The following is a 16762-nucleotide window of genomic DNA, read 5'->3' on the forward strand; positions in this document are numbered from 1 at the left end:
AATTACAATTAATCACGTGATATAAACCCCAACCGTGATTTGGAAAGTTGTATTTCTGTGTTTGATCGCAGCTAAACAAAAACTCGAAAATTAGATTGTAGTTGCGAGGTCGCGTTCTGAAATTCTTTCTTTAATTTACTGTAATAAGGCAGGGTTAGAGGGTCTTTGTAATTTATTATAAATTATTTTATTTATCATTTGGATTCAGCTTTGCGACGTTTTATTTTTCAGGAGAAGAAAATGGCATCTGTAAGTCTCCAGATCTGCTGTGTCAAGTGCTATGGATCAAAATCCTATTTCGAATTCGAGTCTACTTTGTCATGGCTTTCTTCACTTCAGGAATTAAACTTTATCAATGCTAACGTATATGCTGTTTAGTTAGCTAATGGATCAGCACCTCAAGTGCGTATGATTAGCGACAGAATTCTTTGCGTCGCCGATATCAGAGGTATGTACTTTTCCCGGACAGCTTGTTAATATAAGCACTTTATTAGTATAGAAGGATATTTTCTATTCATTTTTTATACCGATACTGATTCTTCTACCAGGAAATCTGACGATATTAAATCAACTGGCAAAGGAGCTCAATGCTACTGCCATCATCCATACTGGTGATTTTGGATTTTACGATCGTGAAAGTGTCACTAAGATAACAGACAAGTAAGCTTACTAATTTACTTGTATGTGGTTGAAATATACTGATATTACTGGCAGAACTCTCCGTCATGTAGCGCAATATTCTCCGCTTTTGGATCTGCGCTCTCTTCCGTTTGATGCCGCTCAACTTCGCCAATATTTGACCACTCGCCCTATCTCTCAGCTGGCACAATTTCTTTCAGGCGATTTTAAATTGGATGTGCCAGTTTATACTGTTCATGGCGCATGCGAGGATGTTTCAGTATTGGAGAAATTTAGATCGGGCGAGTACAAGGTTCCAAATTTGTTCGTAGTCGACGAACATTCCACCTACTGTATAGAGACAGCGAACGACGTAAAGCTCCGTCTGCTGGGTCTAGGAGGTGCTCTAGTAATGCATAAGCTCTTTGATAATGGTAGTGGTCGAACAACAATTGCTGGTGGCGGTGGTACGTCCTGGACCACATTTTTGCAAATTGGCGAGCTCATTGATACTGCTGCACGAGTTTATGATGAGTCTGAGACCAGAATACTTATAACGCATGCATCTCCCACACGTGAAGGGATTTTGTCTCAGCTTGCGATGACTTTAAAAGCCGATTTTTCAATTTCGGGAGGACTTCATTTCCGCAATGGCAGTAGCTACAATGAGTTTTCTGTCAATCCGGCGTACGAAAATTTCCGAAGTAAGCTTGTTGCTTCTCGAGCTCAATTTATGGATGTTTGGGATGTTGTTAAATCAGAAGTGTATCCGATTATTGCGGACAATGTTTTGCAGAAGCAGTTCATAGATAATGCGCTGGGAGTAATTATGAAGATGCCGACGGCAGACCAGACGTCAGAGCAAAAGGAGAGAGATGAAGCTGAAAACACAAGTTTCCGACGGCTATGGCATCTTAATTTGGCTGATGTCTCGTATGGCTCTACAGTCCTAGATATTAATGATTCAAAGATCGGCATTGAAATGAAGTCTGAAGGCTTTAGTTTCAAGTATCGCAAGCCCGGTTTTTCGACTCCATCACTGCCTACTGGACCTAAAATGAAATCTAGTCAGGCACCGGCTCGCCGTGGAGCTCCTACTGCCAATGGGGGAGCCGCTTTGTCGTATTCTCAGGTCACACAATCTAGCGATGCAGGTTCGAAATCGTCTGAAGGGTTGACCTCCTTCAAGTCCGCAAGCAAATCTGATAATCACACTACAGTCTCAGCCGCTTCAGGTGCAAGCAGTTCTCCAGAAAGCTACGAAACTACAAAGGCATCCGAGGACAATACCAGCTCTGGAAAGTACGGAGCGAATATATCTACAAGTTCATCTTCCAAAGAGTCCCGAGAAGTCCGACGACCTGGGCTGTGGGTATCGAATGGAGATGAGTCAGAAGATACGATTAAAAGTCACTTTGCCAATGAGGACCAATCGAGCATTACTGGAGTAACAATCAAGACAAGTCACACGGGAAAGAAATACGCAATAGTATATTTTGACACACAAGACAATGCACTTGCAGCTTTGGGGCGAGCAGATCGAACAAGTTTGGTGAAAGTTACGCCTTTGCTTGACAATCCAAGTCGAAGCACTACGCGTGGAACTGCGAGCCGGCTGTCGGGATGGACCGGGGCTGCTGCAGACTCTGCACAGGCAACAGGAGGAGTAACAGTACGTCGAGGGCCTCGAATCAGTGGTGGTAGTCGTACTTTAGCACACAGAGGAGGTCGTGGTGGTAGAGGAGGATCCTATAGTTCTCACGGAGCAAATGGGGTGTCTAGCGGGGACGGACCCTCAATGTCAGCAGAATCAGGAGGGGAGAGTGGAAGAAAATCTGGTTCAATTTCTGAAGGAGGATCCAGTGAAAGTAAGCAGGTTGTAAATGCTCCTACTTCTTCGACCTCAGAAACGACGAAAACTTCAACTTAATTTACGAAAAGTAGCATAGTCAACAATATCTTTAGGGACCGATTATTATATGGGTTTCTATTTTCTAATCATTTTTCTTTTTTACTTTCGTTATATTTCCCTTGTTCCTTTTATTTATTTCTAGCTTCACTTTGCTCTTACAAGTGTGCGTGTTTGAATAGGCCTTTTTTATGTAATTTCCTCTGTCATATAAATTGAATCTACTATTAGCAGCTCATCATGAATTATACCAGCCATATTGGTACAAACAGCAGTATTTACACGAATACAATAGTGTTCGTTGCGATTAGGGCACTGAGCGGACATCATGGTGGTTCATATTCGAACAGCACTCCGTTTCGTTCGGTATATAGCTTGAGAAGAGAAAACGAAAGTTGGCGAAACACTATAGCTGAATTTGTTTAGTTACAATGGCGAAAGGTATGTATTTTAAATTTTGGGAGCTTTGAAGTCATTCTTTTTATTGGAGGCTCTCACAGCAATTCACCTGCAGAATTCAACAGCAAAATAGTATTAACATATTTGATAAAACCAGCTAAATCAAAAAATACACTTGTGAAACTAGTTTCCACTGCTTCAACAGGATACATGAAGTCGGTTTATCTTCCGCGGCAGGCCCAACCGCTCCAGCTGGTTCGATATGATCCGAAAGGTTAGTATATTATCGCGGTTTTCCGTTTATACGATCTACAAGCAGGAACTAATGTAAAAAATTTGAACCAGCGAAACGTCATGTACTGTTTGAGGAGAGTCGAAAACGAAAGGGAATTCCACAAATTAAACCGTTTGGGTTTGGCGCGAAACTGCAGTAGATTTTCGAGATATGGGCTTCTTGTTAGTGTTTTGAGATTCAGTGTACATACGAATGGAATAGGCAATATACTGCATATTAGATTTAATTTTACAATGACCTGGAAGGCTTGAATTCTTGAAGAACGACAGACAAAATCGTTCAATCTTATGCTCATCGAGAGAACACTGGAAGCTATAGATACAAAAGACAGATAATTAAAAACTCATTCGAGACAAAAGCAAACCACAACCTCCAAAATCCCTGCACACCTCCATCTCCATATGGCAAAGATAGCCAACCTAGTACTCTCAAAAAATAGGAAAAAAATAATAGAAGAAAAAGAATTCAAAAAAAATTGAAAAAGTTTTTGAACATTCTATATGGAAGTATCAACTTTTAGGCAACCCGCAAATGATTATTGTCCAACTATGCAATAACCGGTTCTTGTGTATGCAATATGAATATATCTATTACAAATTACTTGAACCGACGCAAAAACTCTTGGTGGAAAGCAATGATCCGATTAACATAATCTTCACCAGGAGCGAGGAAAGTTGTTCGAAAATGGTACGAACCATCTTTTTGGCCGAACCCAGAGCCGGGTACAACGCAAACTCCTGTACTTTCCAGCATCTCCATGCAATAAAACTCATCGGGCTCTTCATTCCGCCTCCGAGCTTCGAGGATTGCTTTGGGAGGAAGTGTGATTGTCGGGAATAAATACATGGCGCCGAATGGTTCCTGGCATGAAACCCCTTCCATTTCCTTGAATGCCTTAAACAGTGACTCGGACCGCTCTGCAAGGCGTGAATAAATAGTATCATATTCCTGTTTGTACAATGCATAGCTCGGGTCACCTGGCCGCGGAGGATTAACCATGAGCTCAGTCAGGATTTGACCAGTAACTACTGGACAAAGCGAAATAGAAACTAATTTGTATAGTTGCTCGAGGACCTCAGTCTCAATTCCAATCAATTCAACATAACCACCTCGTTGTCCACATTCGCCAACCATACCTTTCGAAGTAGAATGAAGTGAAGCAAGCTCGACGTGATCATACTTGCCGGGGAAATCCCGCTGTAGCTCACGAAGCATCTTCTTGAACGAATGGAACTGGCCTCTATAAATGTTCGTCTGATATACTTCGTCGGCAATAATAAGGAAACAGTTCTCGGCAGCAAGCGTAATGACTTCTTTGATCTCATCTGGCGTAAGGCAAGATCCTGTAGGGTTACAGGGGTTGATAACAACCATGGCCTTGAGTGCATAGCCCTTGGCAAGAGTCTGGCGAATAACAGACCCAATATATCCAATATCAGCACCCCACTGATTCGATTCGTCAAGCTGATATGGAATGGCAGTAGCGTTTTCTATTGTTAAGGTAGCGGAGTAAAGCGGGTACTGCGGCACTGGGATGAGAACACCAGTCGAAGGACCATTGCAAATAGTGCAAAGTAGAGATGCAACAGCCGAAGATGCTCCTCCCGCAAGATAAATGTCATCGGGATTTGCAGGAAATCCATCACGCTCCGAAATGAAGTTAGCGATTGAGCGACGTATGTAAGGAACGCCTTGAGACTGAGAGTACGCCCCGACTGAGCCAATTTCACGGAGCAAAATGCGCGCACGATCAAGGGCATCTGGTGGGAAAATAGCAGAAGCATGATCAGAATCGATTAAAGGAGGATATTGCGTAAGAGAGAGAACTTGTCGAAAAAAGGTGATGGGCTGCTGGTCCATTGCCTGTGGATTACCAATATTGGCATTGACAATCTCGGTGAAAGGAAGAGTCTCGCCGGTCGCAAGACGGTCACGCAGCTCTTCTGCACGAATAGCAAGACGACCGCGAACTGCGTAATCTGCCTTTCTGAGATTCTGATTCATGCTCTCAAGAGTGATAGCCTTACGAGGCTTAGACGAGGAAACAGAGTGCCTCGAAAGGGTTGCATTTGATGAGACGGGCGAAGCGACGGGCGAAGGCGTATACACCGCGGTCACTGAAGCCGTTGGAGCAGGCGGAGGAACCATGATTTATAACTTTTCAGATAAAGAAAATGTAAAACTAGAAAGTGGAAATGAAATGGCTGATAATGTAGTCAGTACGTGGAAGGCGACAAAGAACGAGTAATTCTTTCTTCGTACCCTAAAGTGGACATAAAACGACGCGCTCTCGAAGAATATCGCGTTCTGTCAAAAAAGGAGACCCAGTAAAGTAAATATGAAGCCGCCAATATCGAACAGCAATGACAGCTTTGCTAATCTAAATGATTAAAATAGTAAAAGGACTTTTTCGCAGTCTTTTTCCAGTGAAATAGGTCTGGACGAACGTGCGGCTTGCTTCCGGGGCAGAGGTAAAAACGAGGTTGACTAACAGGCTCCTCCTGTGCTTTCTGCGGTAAGACGAGCAGAACGAAAGAAAGAGTTAAGTTTGCGGAAGGAAATACAAAATGGGGAAAATCTAGTGCACAATCACGGTGAGTCTGTGCAAATTTATATACAAACTGTGCATACTGAAATCAATTCGAAGAACTGGGACAGCAAAGTGAGATCAACTGCCTGAATAGGAAATTACATGATCCCCGGAGTGCGCCCGGCAGTGATATATTGATCACGTGCATTATATCAAGAAGGATGCAAACCTTGGTTATACGGTGGTCTTCGGTTATACTGAAAGTGCTTTACTTGTCAGTTTTGAATGAAGCATCAAAGACTTTAGCTAGAGTATTTTGTCTAGTTTGAAATTTGGATAATGACGTAGAATTTGCATTTCTTGAGGTATTTTTACAGCTAAACCTGCACTCCAGACGTCCGCGAATCGTGAGTTCACATGACCGACTTGTGATGACTCTTTCCCCACAATCACAAAGCTCATCATGAGCAGAACGTGACCGGGCGCATTACAGTAAGTCTTATAATGGAGTTCTGTAACGCTGACCGATGTGATATTAGCAAGATTGGTTTTGGGTTTTGACATAACTTCATCAAATGTATAATCAGAATTGTACTAACCAGCTGTCATTTGAGAGAGCACAAAGATAGGCTCTCAATATAACCAAAACCCTTCAATACCCTTACTTACTCCAATACCACAAAAACCTCATATATACATGTTCAGTAGGCATTTTACGGCGCATTATCTAAATCTAAGTGGACGCGTTTGGTTATAATATTGAAACACGTAATTTTATTGAAAAAATTTTCAAATGGAGCAGGAGATCTCATTGTCGGAAGAATCAAAGCAATTATTAGACTCTATAGTTAGAGGAACGCAAACTGTGATCCCATTAAGTACTTCCTCTGCAAACGAATTAGAAGAGCATACAAGATCGCTAAGACAATGCAACGATGGTCTCTCGACGACTCTTACGGACATGACCAATTATATCAAGAAAATTGCGGTGGAAAACGCAGAAGCAACTTCCGATCTGGTCATATACGATGACGCCATGCGCTCTCTTCTTAAAATACGCTCGTTCAACGCGGGCCTCGCAAGCGCGTTTAGTAGCGTTATCAGCGACGGAATCGATGACCTTGGAAATAAATTCAGTTCCCTAGCAGAAACTCAAAAGAGAGATATTGAGAATATGTCGGATTCGCAGTATTTATCATCGATTGACGATTTTAAGGACTACCGCAAGCAGATTTGGACAGCAGCTTATCTCAAAGATCCTGAAGATATAGATGAATTAGACAGGTCTGACGATGACGACGATGAAGTTGAGGATGATGAAAACCTCTATCCGTTCCCGGAAGATACTTCTCTTTGGTTTGATTCTGAAACACGGAAGCTCAGATCAATCAACGATATCCATGACCAACTAGTTGCGCAGCAGACACACAGTGCGAACCAAGACGTCGATGGGGATATTGTTATTTCGCGAATACGTGAGAATTTTATCTGTCCAATTACAAATGCTATTTTGGAAGAAGCAGTCACATCGTCGGTATGCCACCACAGTTACTCGAAGGAAGCGATAACACAATATCTGGGTTCCCCAAGTGACCACCAACGCGTCGTTTGTCCCATGCAAGGTTGCCCGCTTTTTGTGAGCTCCAGTGATCTACAAGATGATTTCCGACTCCGACTACGCGTTCGTCGACATAAAGCGCGTCTTGAGCGTCGGCGCCTTCGAAGTTTGCAAACTGATTAGACCTTGCTTTAGAACTGATTTAAATCGTATTCGTGTTCGGATTGTTCACGTGATCAGCCCAACAGGTGTTTGATATACGCGTACTTTTGTGCACGCGCAGCTTTCTGGCCGTGAATTGGACGCGAACCCGACGCGTTTCCCGGAGGACAAGTTCTGACGAAATTTCGCTCTTCTTAAGCTGAGGTTGGTCTCTTTGGCTTAATTATCTTCGAGTCTCAAAGATCAGCTGAGCTAAAATCATGGTTGAAGCTCCATTTCTCGTGTCAGCACCTGGAAAGACCATTATCTTTGGCGAACATGCAGCAGTATATGGAAAGCCTGCCATAGCTGCAGCATTGTCGCTACGGTCATATCTTTTAGTTTCTGCGCATTCGCCAGCAAAAGCAGGTCAAATTAGCCTAGAATTTCCTGATATCAAGCTACAGTACTCGTGGGATATAGCGTCGCTGCCATGGGATCATGCACCTTCCAAAGCTACCACACCAGACAGTTTATGCCCACCCAGTGAGCTTCATGAACCGCTCGTTGAGGCCCTCGAGACGCCGCTCGCAAATATATATTCGTCGTTTCAGCGCGTTGCAGCACATACGTTTTTATATTTGTATTGCTCTATTCTATCACCTTCGCAGACCGGCGTGACTTTTTCGATTCGGTCTGCGTTGCCAATTGGATCAGGTTTGGGATCGTCTGCATCTGTCTCGGTATGTCTCGCAACCGCACTTCTTCTTCTTGCTGGAGACATCTCACAGCCGGTGCATACTGCAGAAGTTGATCATGGTAAGACGCTAGATCTAGTAGAAGCTTGGTCATTTTTAGGGGAGAGATGTATGCATGGGAATCCTTCAGGAATCGATAATGCAGTATCGGCTCATGGTGGAGCAATATTGTTCCAGCGGATGGGGAAAGGAGTCCCGAACAGACAAGAATCAATGACGAGCTTCCCGCCCTTAAAGTTGTTATTGACAGATTCCAAACAGCCTCGGCGAACAGCTGTTCTGGTTGGCAATGTAGGCACATTACTTCATTCGTTTCCGAAGATTGCAGAGCCAATAATGGACTCGATTGAGGAACTGACAAATGAAGCATTTGAGCTGTTTCAGAAGCCAGTGGAAAAATGTGATGCGCAATGGGCTGGCAAGCTGCGGGAGATGATTCGGATTAATCATGGCTTACTAGTAGCACTTGGAGTGAGTCATCCCAAGCTGGAATTGATACGCGCGATTTGTGACGAGAATGAGGTGGGAGAGACGAAATTGACGGGTGCAGGCGGCGGAGGTTGTGCAATTACGTTGGTGAATGAAGGTATAACCGAAGATAAGATTGAAATTCTCCGGAAGCAATTAGAAGAGCATGGGTTTGAGCTCTTCGAGACGTCACTCGGAGGGAAAGGAGTCGGTTGTTTATTTCCATCGCAAGCTACGGCATCGAGATGGGAAGACTGGGAGGAGCGCGTATTTTCGTTGCATCATTTGTTGGCGTTGGAGACACGGGATCATATTGAAGAAACGATTGGGGTTGGAGCCGCTAAGGGATGGGATTTCTGGTGAAAGTAGCGTTGTATATTATTAGATATTAAATATTAGCTATGAAACAAATGCAATTAGGAGTGTTGATATCACATTCCACGATTGAAGACCACTTTTTTGACTGCATGTCCCGAAGACGATTTAATGTCTTTAAATTTGTCCTCTAAATGTTTAACGTCCAAGGAACATTTTTGAGGAAAGATTCCAAGGGCGAATGGCAGAGCGATAAAAGAAGTCGCAAGAATGAGACTCAGGTTTGTAAACAGTTCTGATCTTGGACTGAACTTGAATTTCTTCTGAAGCCGAACGAGAATAAGAGGCGGCAAGACCATGATCGGTGTCGCGTTGATGACTCTTGAGATAGCAGTTTGTCCAACAGCGAAGGTCGCGGCTCGCTGGCTCGTTCCCAGAGGTTCGGCCGAATCTTGATCATAGACAGTAATGCCTTTTCTGATTTCCTGGCCGCGCATGAGAAAGACGTTAACGACACCTGCAGAAACCACGGCCGCGAAGGGGACAAGCCGCCCAAGGATCAGTCTGGTATTAGGAGAGACTGCTTTCAACCGGGGAACGATTGCATTAAGACCGAGGGCTACAGAACAACTCGCAGAAACTGCGAGGCCATACGAAGTTAAGAGCTGATGAGTCGTTAGAGGATGAGATTTGTTCGCGTTGGCGGTGTTGATAGCCACGTTTAGAGATTGGTTTGCAATTTGCCAGAACAAGGTGCCAATGGTGCCCAGATTGGGAGTCAGCATGCCGACAGTGACGACAAGATTTGAAAGGACGTAGCTTGACATTCGGAATGGTAGCAAAACCGGCTCGCCAGTGTCTAGGTGGAAGTGGTTTGAGTAATTGATACAAGATAAGATAGACGGAAGAGAAAAGCCAAATACCTGGATGAATTGTAGAATCTAAAACCAGCTTCGCATGCCACAATTCTGGAGTCATGGACTTGATTTCGTTGTTCTTGTACTTATATACGAGATCTTTAGACTTTTCCAGTTGGCTCTTGGTAACTAAAAGCATTCTGTCTCTGTCAGTCTTCCCATTCCAGCCCTTGTGAGGTTCTTCTTACCTAGGGTCGGACACCTCCGCCGAGTGCAGTACACGACCCCAATAAGTGTCTAAATCATACGCTGATTCAGGTAGATTTCGTGGACCGGGAATTGCAGATGCCATTTGGATTAATTGAAGAATTTGGCTCTGAAGGTGTTGGGGTAGGTGCTGTAGTATCATTTAGTGGGCAATTATTTCGTCGAGATCTCCCAGCAACAGGCCAGTTCAGCGCGGAATTGAGGCATTCCAAAGTTTCTCTTCTCAAGTTTCTGAACCAAGAAACACTACAGTTTTCTATAGGCAATTGCAAAATGCTTGAATCGTTAACGACACACTCATGGGCTGATTTGGTACCAATTCCGCAGAATGACGGAGGCCAGGATGCTCTCGCTTGTATAGCATATCCAGAAGACTACCGAATCGGCATGGAATATCTACGTGCGCTGCTACATAACGACGAACTATCTGATCGAGCACTCGATCTGACGACTGATTTGATTGCTATCAATGCTGCTCACTATACGACTTGGTAATATTGGCCAGTTTTCATTCATTCTAGTGGATCCTCGATCGCGACTAACAGGTCAGGGCGTTTCGAAATCGGATTTTATTAACGATTCCAAGTGACTTGCAACAGGAGCTCGAGTGGACAGAAGAATTGGCGGCAACAAACTCGAAAAATTATCAGATTTGGTAATAGTATTATTTAATAACTGGTGCTGGGGACGGGGGCTAACTTTATAGGAACCATCGCGAGAGGATTGTCGACAGATTACAATCGCCAACGCGCGAAATTCCATTCACTACATCGTTACTTCTTGAAGACTCCAAAAACTACCACGTGTGGACATATCGGCAATGGGTCATCCGTCGTTTCGGGTTGTGGGACGGTGAACTGGAGTTTACGAGCCAATTGATCGAAAGCGATGTACGGAATAACTCGGCATGGAATCATCGGCATTTTGTTCTTTTCGGGCCTGGATTGCAGCTCGCTCCAGAAGTGATTGTAGATGAGATCGGGTACGAGTATTAGAGGAGACTTGTTAGTTTGGGAATTAGACTTGGTGCTAATCTTGGCAGATATGTCCAGCATGCGATCGAAAAAGCGCCCCAAAATCTGAGTGCGTGGAACTATCTTAGAGGGCAAGTAGAGGAAAAAAGTCTGTACGAAATAAAAGCTGACAATGAAAGGATTCTGAAGCAGACAGGAGGAGATTTGGACAGCTTGGAAGAATACTGCATGGGGTTTGCACCTGGCCCCATGGACGATGAGCAGACGACTGAGATCATCGACATTTCGAAACCAGCAGTCTCGGTCCACGCGATGGAAATGCTAGCAGACATCTATGCTGCTAGAGGAGAGCTGGATAGGGCCATCGAATACTGGAAACTGCTAGCAGAAAAGTTTGATAGCATGAGAGAAAACTATTGGAGGTTTAGGATATCCAGCTCAAAGCAGGAGAAAAGTCAAGTGTAGATGGGACTTACCCTGAGATTGAGCACGAGTGGGATTTTAAAATTCTGTCAATCATAGTAGACAAAGTATGAGAATATTTATCAAATAATTTTTGTAGAGCCGTACGGTACAGATACAAGCAATGGCAAACACGATATCGGCGGATGACTTGCGGAAGCTTTCTGCGCAGGATCAACAAGAAATTATTGCTTTTTCGCAGAAGCAGACAGAAGACCGGATTTTCAAGACCAGTGAGTGGCAGCAGCTGTGGATCAAACTAGGAAATGGGCTCACAGAAAATAAAATAGGAGCTATCCAGTTCACGAACATGTGTTTTAAGAAGTGCGTGAAGGGCCCATTGACGTCGCCCGCGCTAACGAGTGAAGAATCGTCCTGTAAGTTAGGCAGCGCCGGTCTTGAGGTATAGAGAAAATAGCTAACGGTCTAGGCATGGTATGCGATATTTATTTTGTGCAATATAGAGAGGTAATGGTCTGGACACTAACCAGTTAGGAAAACTGCTTCAATCGATATATCGACACGACAATCAAGATTACCCAGACGTGAGTGAATTGAAGACGATAGAGCGTGCGCAAGCTGATTATATGTAGATTTCAAGAAGCTCAGCGACACTAATCAAGTCGACCAGAGCTGTACATACCTGACTGCCACATGCAACAGATACTTGACTGGCATTATTTATACATACAATCCTACTTTAATTTCTCTCTCTCGCCGATTACGTAATAGCCAGAATAGTATACATAATAATAGTATACGTAATGAGCTAATATTATCTTAAGCCCGCACTGCCCTGCTTTGCCTTGCCAGACAGGAGGCTATGCCCAGGAACCCGCCTCAGCGCCCAGGAGCACAATCGTCATGCCGTTTCGCGATTACGCATCCCCTTCGCCCATTCCCCTTAGCATACGCGTCCTGGAGTCCAATTCGGGGCTGGGCGGGTATAGCCAGTCGCTCGGACTGAGCCACTTTGGGTTTGTATTGGGCGAGAAATTGGAGTGTGACGGAAAGTCAATTTAGGGATCAGGGACCATTAGACGGGTTTTCGTCATAGATTTGGGTTCGTGACTGGTTCTGTTGCTAAGCTGATGCTGGGCTGGGCGGAGTGGGACGGCTTGGACGCGCGGGAAGTGCTGGGCGTGGCAGCAGTTGGCCAGGAACTTGAAGATGATAAAAGGCCCCGGTTCGCTCCTTTTGAGTGAACAGGAGCATTCGTAAATTTTTAGTTTTTTTTTTTTTTTTTTGCTGTAATTGGTTTTATCGTTGTTTTAATTGTTATTTTTGTTTCTTATTTCCGCATCCACATGAAATTATCGCTTCTTTTCTTTCTCACTGCATGTGCAGCGGCCGCTCCGGCTCTGTCCAGTTCTTCTGGCTCAGCCCTGCCTGCCGGCGTCCTTCACATGTCCATTAAGGCCCGGAGTAGTCCACAAGAAAGGTTTCGTCAAGAGGTCGAGCGGGCACGTCGGCTTCGCAAGCGTGCGAGCGACACTGTCGAGGTTGACTTGGACAACAGTGTTCAGAACGGCGCCTACCTTGCCGAGCTCACCCTCGGCACACCTGCGCAGACAGTCAACGTGCTGATTGATACAGGCTCTTCTGACTTGTGGGTGCAGTCGGTGTCAAACCCCTCTTGTGAACATACGCAGGATTTTTGTTCAACCACTCAAACATTCAATTCGTCCGAATCATCAACCTACTCCAGCACCGGCACCGACTTCTCCATCACTTATGCTGACTCCTCCTATGCCAGTGGTGTCTATGTTCAAGATACGTTGACACTCACCTCTGGAGTTACCTTGACCAATGTCACCTTTGGACTTGCCGACAACTCGACTTCTTCGCTCGGCGTTTTCGGTGTTGGATATGCTGTTAACGAGGCCGCTGACACAAAGTACAAAAATGTGCCTGAATTGCTTGTCGAGCAGGGCATCATCCAGGCTCAGGCCTATTCGCTCTGGCTTAACGATATCGACGCTTCTGAGGGTTCCATTCTCTTTGGAGGTATCGACACAGCGAAGTTCACAGGTGATTTGCAGACCGTCGACGTGCTTTCGACCGTTTCCGATGTCTACGCACAATTCATCATCACACTTTCTGGCATGACCTATAATGGTTCGTCAAACAGTACATCGCTTCTCGGAGACTCTATTCGAGTTGTTTTGGATTCCGGTACCTCATATGCCGTTCTTCCTTATGCGGTCGCTAGTGATCTGGCTGAAGCAATTGGATATGAGGAGTACGACAGCGACTATAGCTTATTTATCATGGACTGCTCGTTGCAAGACTCGACTGATTCCGTTACGCTTTCTTTTGGTGATTCTTCTTCTGGAACAGCGACGCTGGATTTTGGACTCGACCAGCTGATCGTCGCGTTGGAAACTAGCAGTGCAGGCGCTACTCGTTGCGCGCTTGGTGTGCAGACCTACTCCAGTGACACATCTACTGAAACTTATTCTACCGACACGACATACATTCTCGGTGATGCTTTCTTACGGTCAGGTTATTTTGTCTATGATCTCGAACAAAATCAGGTTTCAATGGCTGATGCTGTATTCAACACTGACGAATCAAACGTTCAAGTTATTAATTCTACTGGCGTCTCTGGATCTACAGGTTCTGGCCATTCGGGCTCTTCTGCCTCTTCCAGTAGTTCTAGCTCATCTGGAGCCAGTCCTATCCAGCTATCTCGTCAATTAATGTTATTATGTGTTGCTTTTACCTTTGCATTCATGATCTAGATTTTACGATTTGTTTTAATTTTTTTTGTTCTGTATTTTAATTTTGTGCATTTCTCGGCATTTCTAGGGTTGCAATTTTTAAATGGGATCGTGATTATATTTAATTCATTTGATATTAATTAAAATGCTGCGAATTACTTAAATTTATTCCAGGCGCTCGCGCTTAACGAACTGCGACTCTCTTCGTTTCCGTTTTAGCGCCCGATACATGCAAAATGCCAAATATGTTAACACTGTCGATGCGAAAATCATGAACAAATTTAGCTCATTTACTTCCGAGTATAGTAATAAACTATTGGCTCGGCTGTGGATAAAGTTCGTCTCGTCCGCACTCGTGACCGTCTTCAAGGCTTCTCGTTCGGATATCGTCGGCTGGAAGATATCTGACGATGCCAGAAATACTTCCAAACCTGGATCCTGCGTTTCCCGGTCGCCCTTGAAATTAACTGTCATTTTGTCCGTGATGACTTGTAAAGGATCGTCTCCATGTATTTCATCACTTCGATTCCCAGAATTGATATCCAAAGGAGCAACCGAGATTCGATTATTGTCAGAATCGAAAACTAAGTATGCATATCTTAGAAAAGGTGCACCAATCGAAAAATAATCTAACGGGATATGTTCTTCCTTTCCAGCTCCTTGTGGTCGGAAGCCAGTCGGCTTGCGCGACTGGCCGAGTTGCTGTGCTCGTGTTAAAGGCCGTGGATCAGGTAATACATTAGCAGCTAATGCACAGATCGGTTTACCCGCTGGCGAGTCACCAATATATGACACGAGACTCTGGGGCATCACTGGGATTTTGACTCCTTTCCAGAACTCAATTTCAAAGACTTTATTTTTGTAAATGGGACTCGTCCGACCTGTCGGACTGTTCCGACGACATGGAATGTAAAATCTTCCCGTCCGAGAATCAAAATTATAATGATCTGTCATCGCTTGCACGAGGCGAAGCGCAATTGTATATGGCAGATGAGACCATGCGCGGTCAGGTTCAAACGCAACTTCGAACGGTCGATCATCTGTCGGTGTGTGTAATATTTTCGAAGGCAGTTCAGTCGTTCCAGTTGAGTCGGTGAATTCACGCAGGTAAATCCTACCCATTCGAACGGGTGGCAGTCGCACTGTTCTGGAGATATGCTCTGAGGTAGGCATGACTTCTAATGAACCTGTAAATTTTGTCGTATCAACCGCGCCAAATATCATTGTTGCATATCGGTAATCAACCAGGCTCGGGTTGCCGTCCGTGAAGAATGAAAACGCAGAAACTCCGAGCTCACGTCGAACAACCATTTTATCAACAACGGCAGACCCAACTCCTTTTCCAAACGACTCGGGTACTTTGGCTGTAGCTCGCGAACGATGTAGCAGTCCGAGCCGTCCATATGGCGTTGTACCATCGATTCTGATCCCAAATCCAGTATTGAGAAGGGCCAGAGTTTCTTCTCTGCCAGGAAAAGAAAGCACATCGCGATGCTCTGCAATTCGAACATATGTTCCCGATCCAAATGCGTCGTCAATAACTTTCGGAATACCTAGTGGACCCTGGTGAGTACCGGATGCTGATTCATTGTATGTTCCTGTAATTGCGCACGCGAGCTCTATGCTTGATCCAATTTCACATGAATAGTCGATCGCTGAGGGAACCCAGATGTCTGACTGTGAAAAATCAACTTGCAATGAAACTTTCTGGGCTGGAGTTCCTAAATAGATCGTTCCCAGCAATCCGAATCCCGTCCGGTCATTGTCTATTGTTGCAAACGCAGAAGTTGCTGTACTAACAAGAAGAGGTATCTGTAGTCTATCGTGAGCATGGCTAATGGTCTCCAACCGCAACTGTAGAATCTTGGTCTTCAAAACTTCTGGGGTCAGTGGCTCTAAAGTAGGTCGAACTCTATTCGGTCGGTTGATAACCTGACCTGGTTGAAGCATGCCTCCGAGAGGCATCGCGATCTATCTATGCGGGATATCTATGCTTGACCGACTGCAGTTAAAACTGCAGATGGAACTGCGGTAATTTCTCAACTTTTTAAGAGATAACAAGTTATGTGTAAACACAATGAATATTTCCGTCAATCTAGAGCTGCATTCATACTTAGCTCATCTTCGGGAATGCACTGCGCCTGAGCAAAGCAATTTCACCTTGTAATCCCCGGTCGGGCCCTAAGTAAGTTTGGCCTAGGGGGAGGGAGGATGTACGTACGTAACTCCTCTCAAAATCATGAAAATCCCGCGCTTAAATCATCCGTCAGGGGACAGTCAGCCAAAGAGCCCTTATTCGTTTATTAACTTGTTAAGAATTGCCTCAGCTCAAAATTATCTCTTCCATTTTCTCATTGTGTTTAAATATATTAGGAATCTCCTTGTCAACTTCGGACTGTTACTCGAGCACATGCAGTCTAGGCTTTTTTTTCTCTACATAGAAATAGTCGCACGAGCACATAGTGGCTTGTGAATCAGGATAAGATTA

The 16762-nt window shown here is 44.5% G+C and overlaps 10 protein-coding genes across 10 annotated transcripts; 7 read left to right on the forward strand and 3 right to left on the reverse strand.

The window, feature by feature from the left end:
* Positions 1-107: 107 nt before the first annotated feature.
* Positions 108-2809, forward strand: V1516DRAFT_674986 (uncharacterized protein). The gene is made up of 4 exons (XM_066922174.1): positions 108-249; positions 379-448; positions 549-660; positions 715-2809. Exons 1-4 carry the CDS (start codon positions 241-243, stop codon positions 2546-2548), a joined length of 2025 nt encoding a protein of 674 aa, XP_066777320.1. The 5' UTR covers positions 108-240; the 3' UTR covers positions 2549-2809.
* V1516DRAFT_674990 (mitochondrial 54S ribosomal protein bL33m) lies at positions 2810-3640 on the forward strand. Its single transcript, XM_066922175.1, has 3 exons — positions 2810-2968; positions 3084-3200; positions 3272-3640. The coding sequence occupies exons 1-3, from the start codon at positions 2959-2961 to the stop codon at positions 3358-3360; spliced, it is 216 nt and encodes a 71-aa protein (XP_066777321.1). The 5' UTR covers positions 2810-2958; the 3' UTR covers positions 3361-3640.
* Positions 3641-3818: 178 nt separating this feature from the next.
* V1516DRAFT_623629 (pyridoxal phosphate-dependent transferase) lies at positions 3819-5369 on the reverse strand (the record flags this gene model as incomplete). Its single annotated transcript, XM_066919630.1, has 1 exon — positions 3819-5369. The coding sequence occupies one exon, from the start codon at positions 5367-5369 to the stop codon at positions 3819-3821; it is 1551 nt and encodes a 516-aa protein (XP_066777322.1).
* A 1118-nt stretch (positions 5370-6487) lies between these two features.
* Positions 6488-7874, forward strand: V1516DRAFT_332929 (uncharacterized protein). Its single transcript, XM_066918907.1, has one exon. It carries the CDS (start codon positions 6545-6547, stop codon positions 7490-7492), a length of 948 nt encoding a protein of 315 aa, XP_066777323.1. The 5' UTR covers positions 6488-6544; the 3' UTR covers positions 7493-7874.
* V1516DRAFT_335338 (ribosomal protein S5 domain 2-type protein) lies at positions 7423-9073 on the forward strand. Its single transcript, XM_066918912.1, has one exon. The coding sequence runs from the start codon at positions 7732-7734 to the stop codon at positions 9037-9039; it is 1308 nt and encodes a 435-aa protein (XP_066777324.1). The 5' UTR covers positions 7423-7731; the 3' UTR covers positions 9040-9073.
* On the reverse strand, positions 9033-10230 carry V1516DRAFT_674997 (Tricarboxylate/iron carrier). Its single transcript, XM_066922176.1, has 3 exons — positions 10097-10230; positions 9915-10048; positions 9033-9850 (listed from the first exon to the last, which is right to left on the reverse strand). Exons 1-3 carry the CDS (start codon positions 10198-10200, stop codon positions 9108-9110), a joined length of 981 nt encoding a protein of 326 aa, XP_066777325.1. The 5' UTR covers positions 10201-10230; the 3' UTR covers positions 9033-9107.
* A 158-nt stretch (positions 10231-10388) lies between these two features.
* V1516DRAFT_695804 (uncharacterized protein) lies at positions 10389-11554 on the forward strand (the record flags this gene model as incomplete). Its single annotated transcript, XM_066924009.1, has 5 exons — positions 10389-10606; positions 10666-10770; positions 10822-11097; positions 11158-11224; positions 11282-11554. The coding sequence occupies 5 exons, from the start codon at positions 10389-10391 to the stop codon at positions 11552-11554; spliced, it is 939 nt and encodes a 312-aa protein (XP_066777326.1).
* Positions 11555-11675: 121 nt separating this feature from the next.
* On the forward strand, positions 11676-12169 carry V1516DRAFT_664252 (uncharacterized protein; the record flags this gene model as incomplete). The annotated part of the gene is made up of 4 exons (XM_066920579.1): positions 11676-11928; positions 11982-12019; positions 12047-12096; positions 12145-12169. 4 exons carry the CDS (start codon positions 11676-11678, stop codon positions 12167-12169), a joined length of 366 nt encoding a protein of 121 aa, XP_066777327.1.
* A 611-nt stretch (positions 12170-12780) lies between these two features.
* On the forward strand, positions 12781-14438 carry V1516DRAFT_675004 (aspartic peptidase domain-containing protein). Its single transcript, XM_066922177.1, has one exon. The coding sequence runs from the start codon at positions 12859-12861 to the stop codon at positions 14293-14295; it is 1437 nt and encodes a 478-aa protein (XP_066777328.1). The 5' UTR covers positions 12781-12858; the 3' UTR covers positions 14296-14438.
* On the reverse strand, positions 14378-16509 carry V1516DRAFT_675005 (aspartic peptidase domain-containing protein). The gene has a single exon (XM_066922178.1). It carries the CDS (start codon positions 16237-16239, stop codon positions 14440-14442), a length of 1800 nt encoding a protein of 599 aa, XP_066777329.1. The 5' UTR covers positions 16240-16509; the 3' UTR covers positions 14378-14439.
* Positions 16510-16762: the final 253 nt, after the last annotated feature.

This window comes from Lipomyces oligophaga (genome assembly GCF_038497815.1).
Source record: "Lipomyces oligophaga strain CBS 7107 unplaced genomic scaffold V1516scaffold_4, whole genome shotgun sequence".
Taxonomy (NCBI): Eukaryota; Fungi; Ascomycota; class Lipomycetes; order Lipomycetales; family Lipomycetaceae; genus Lipomyces; species [Lipomyces] oligophaga.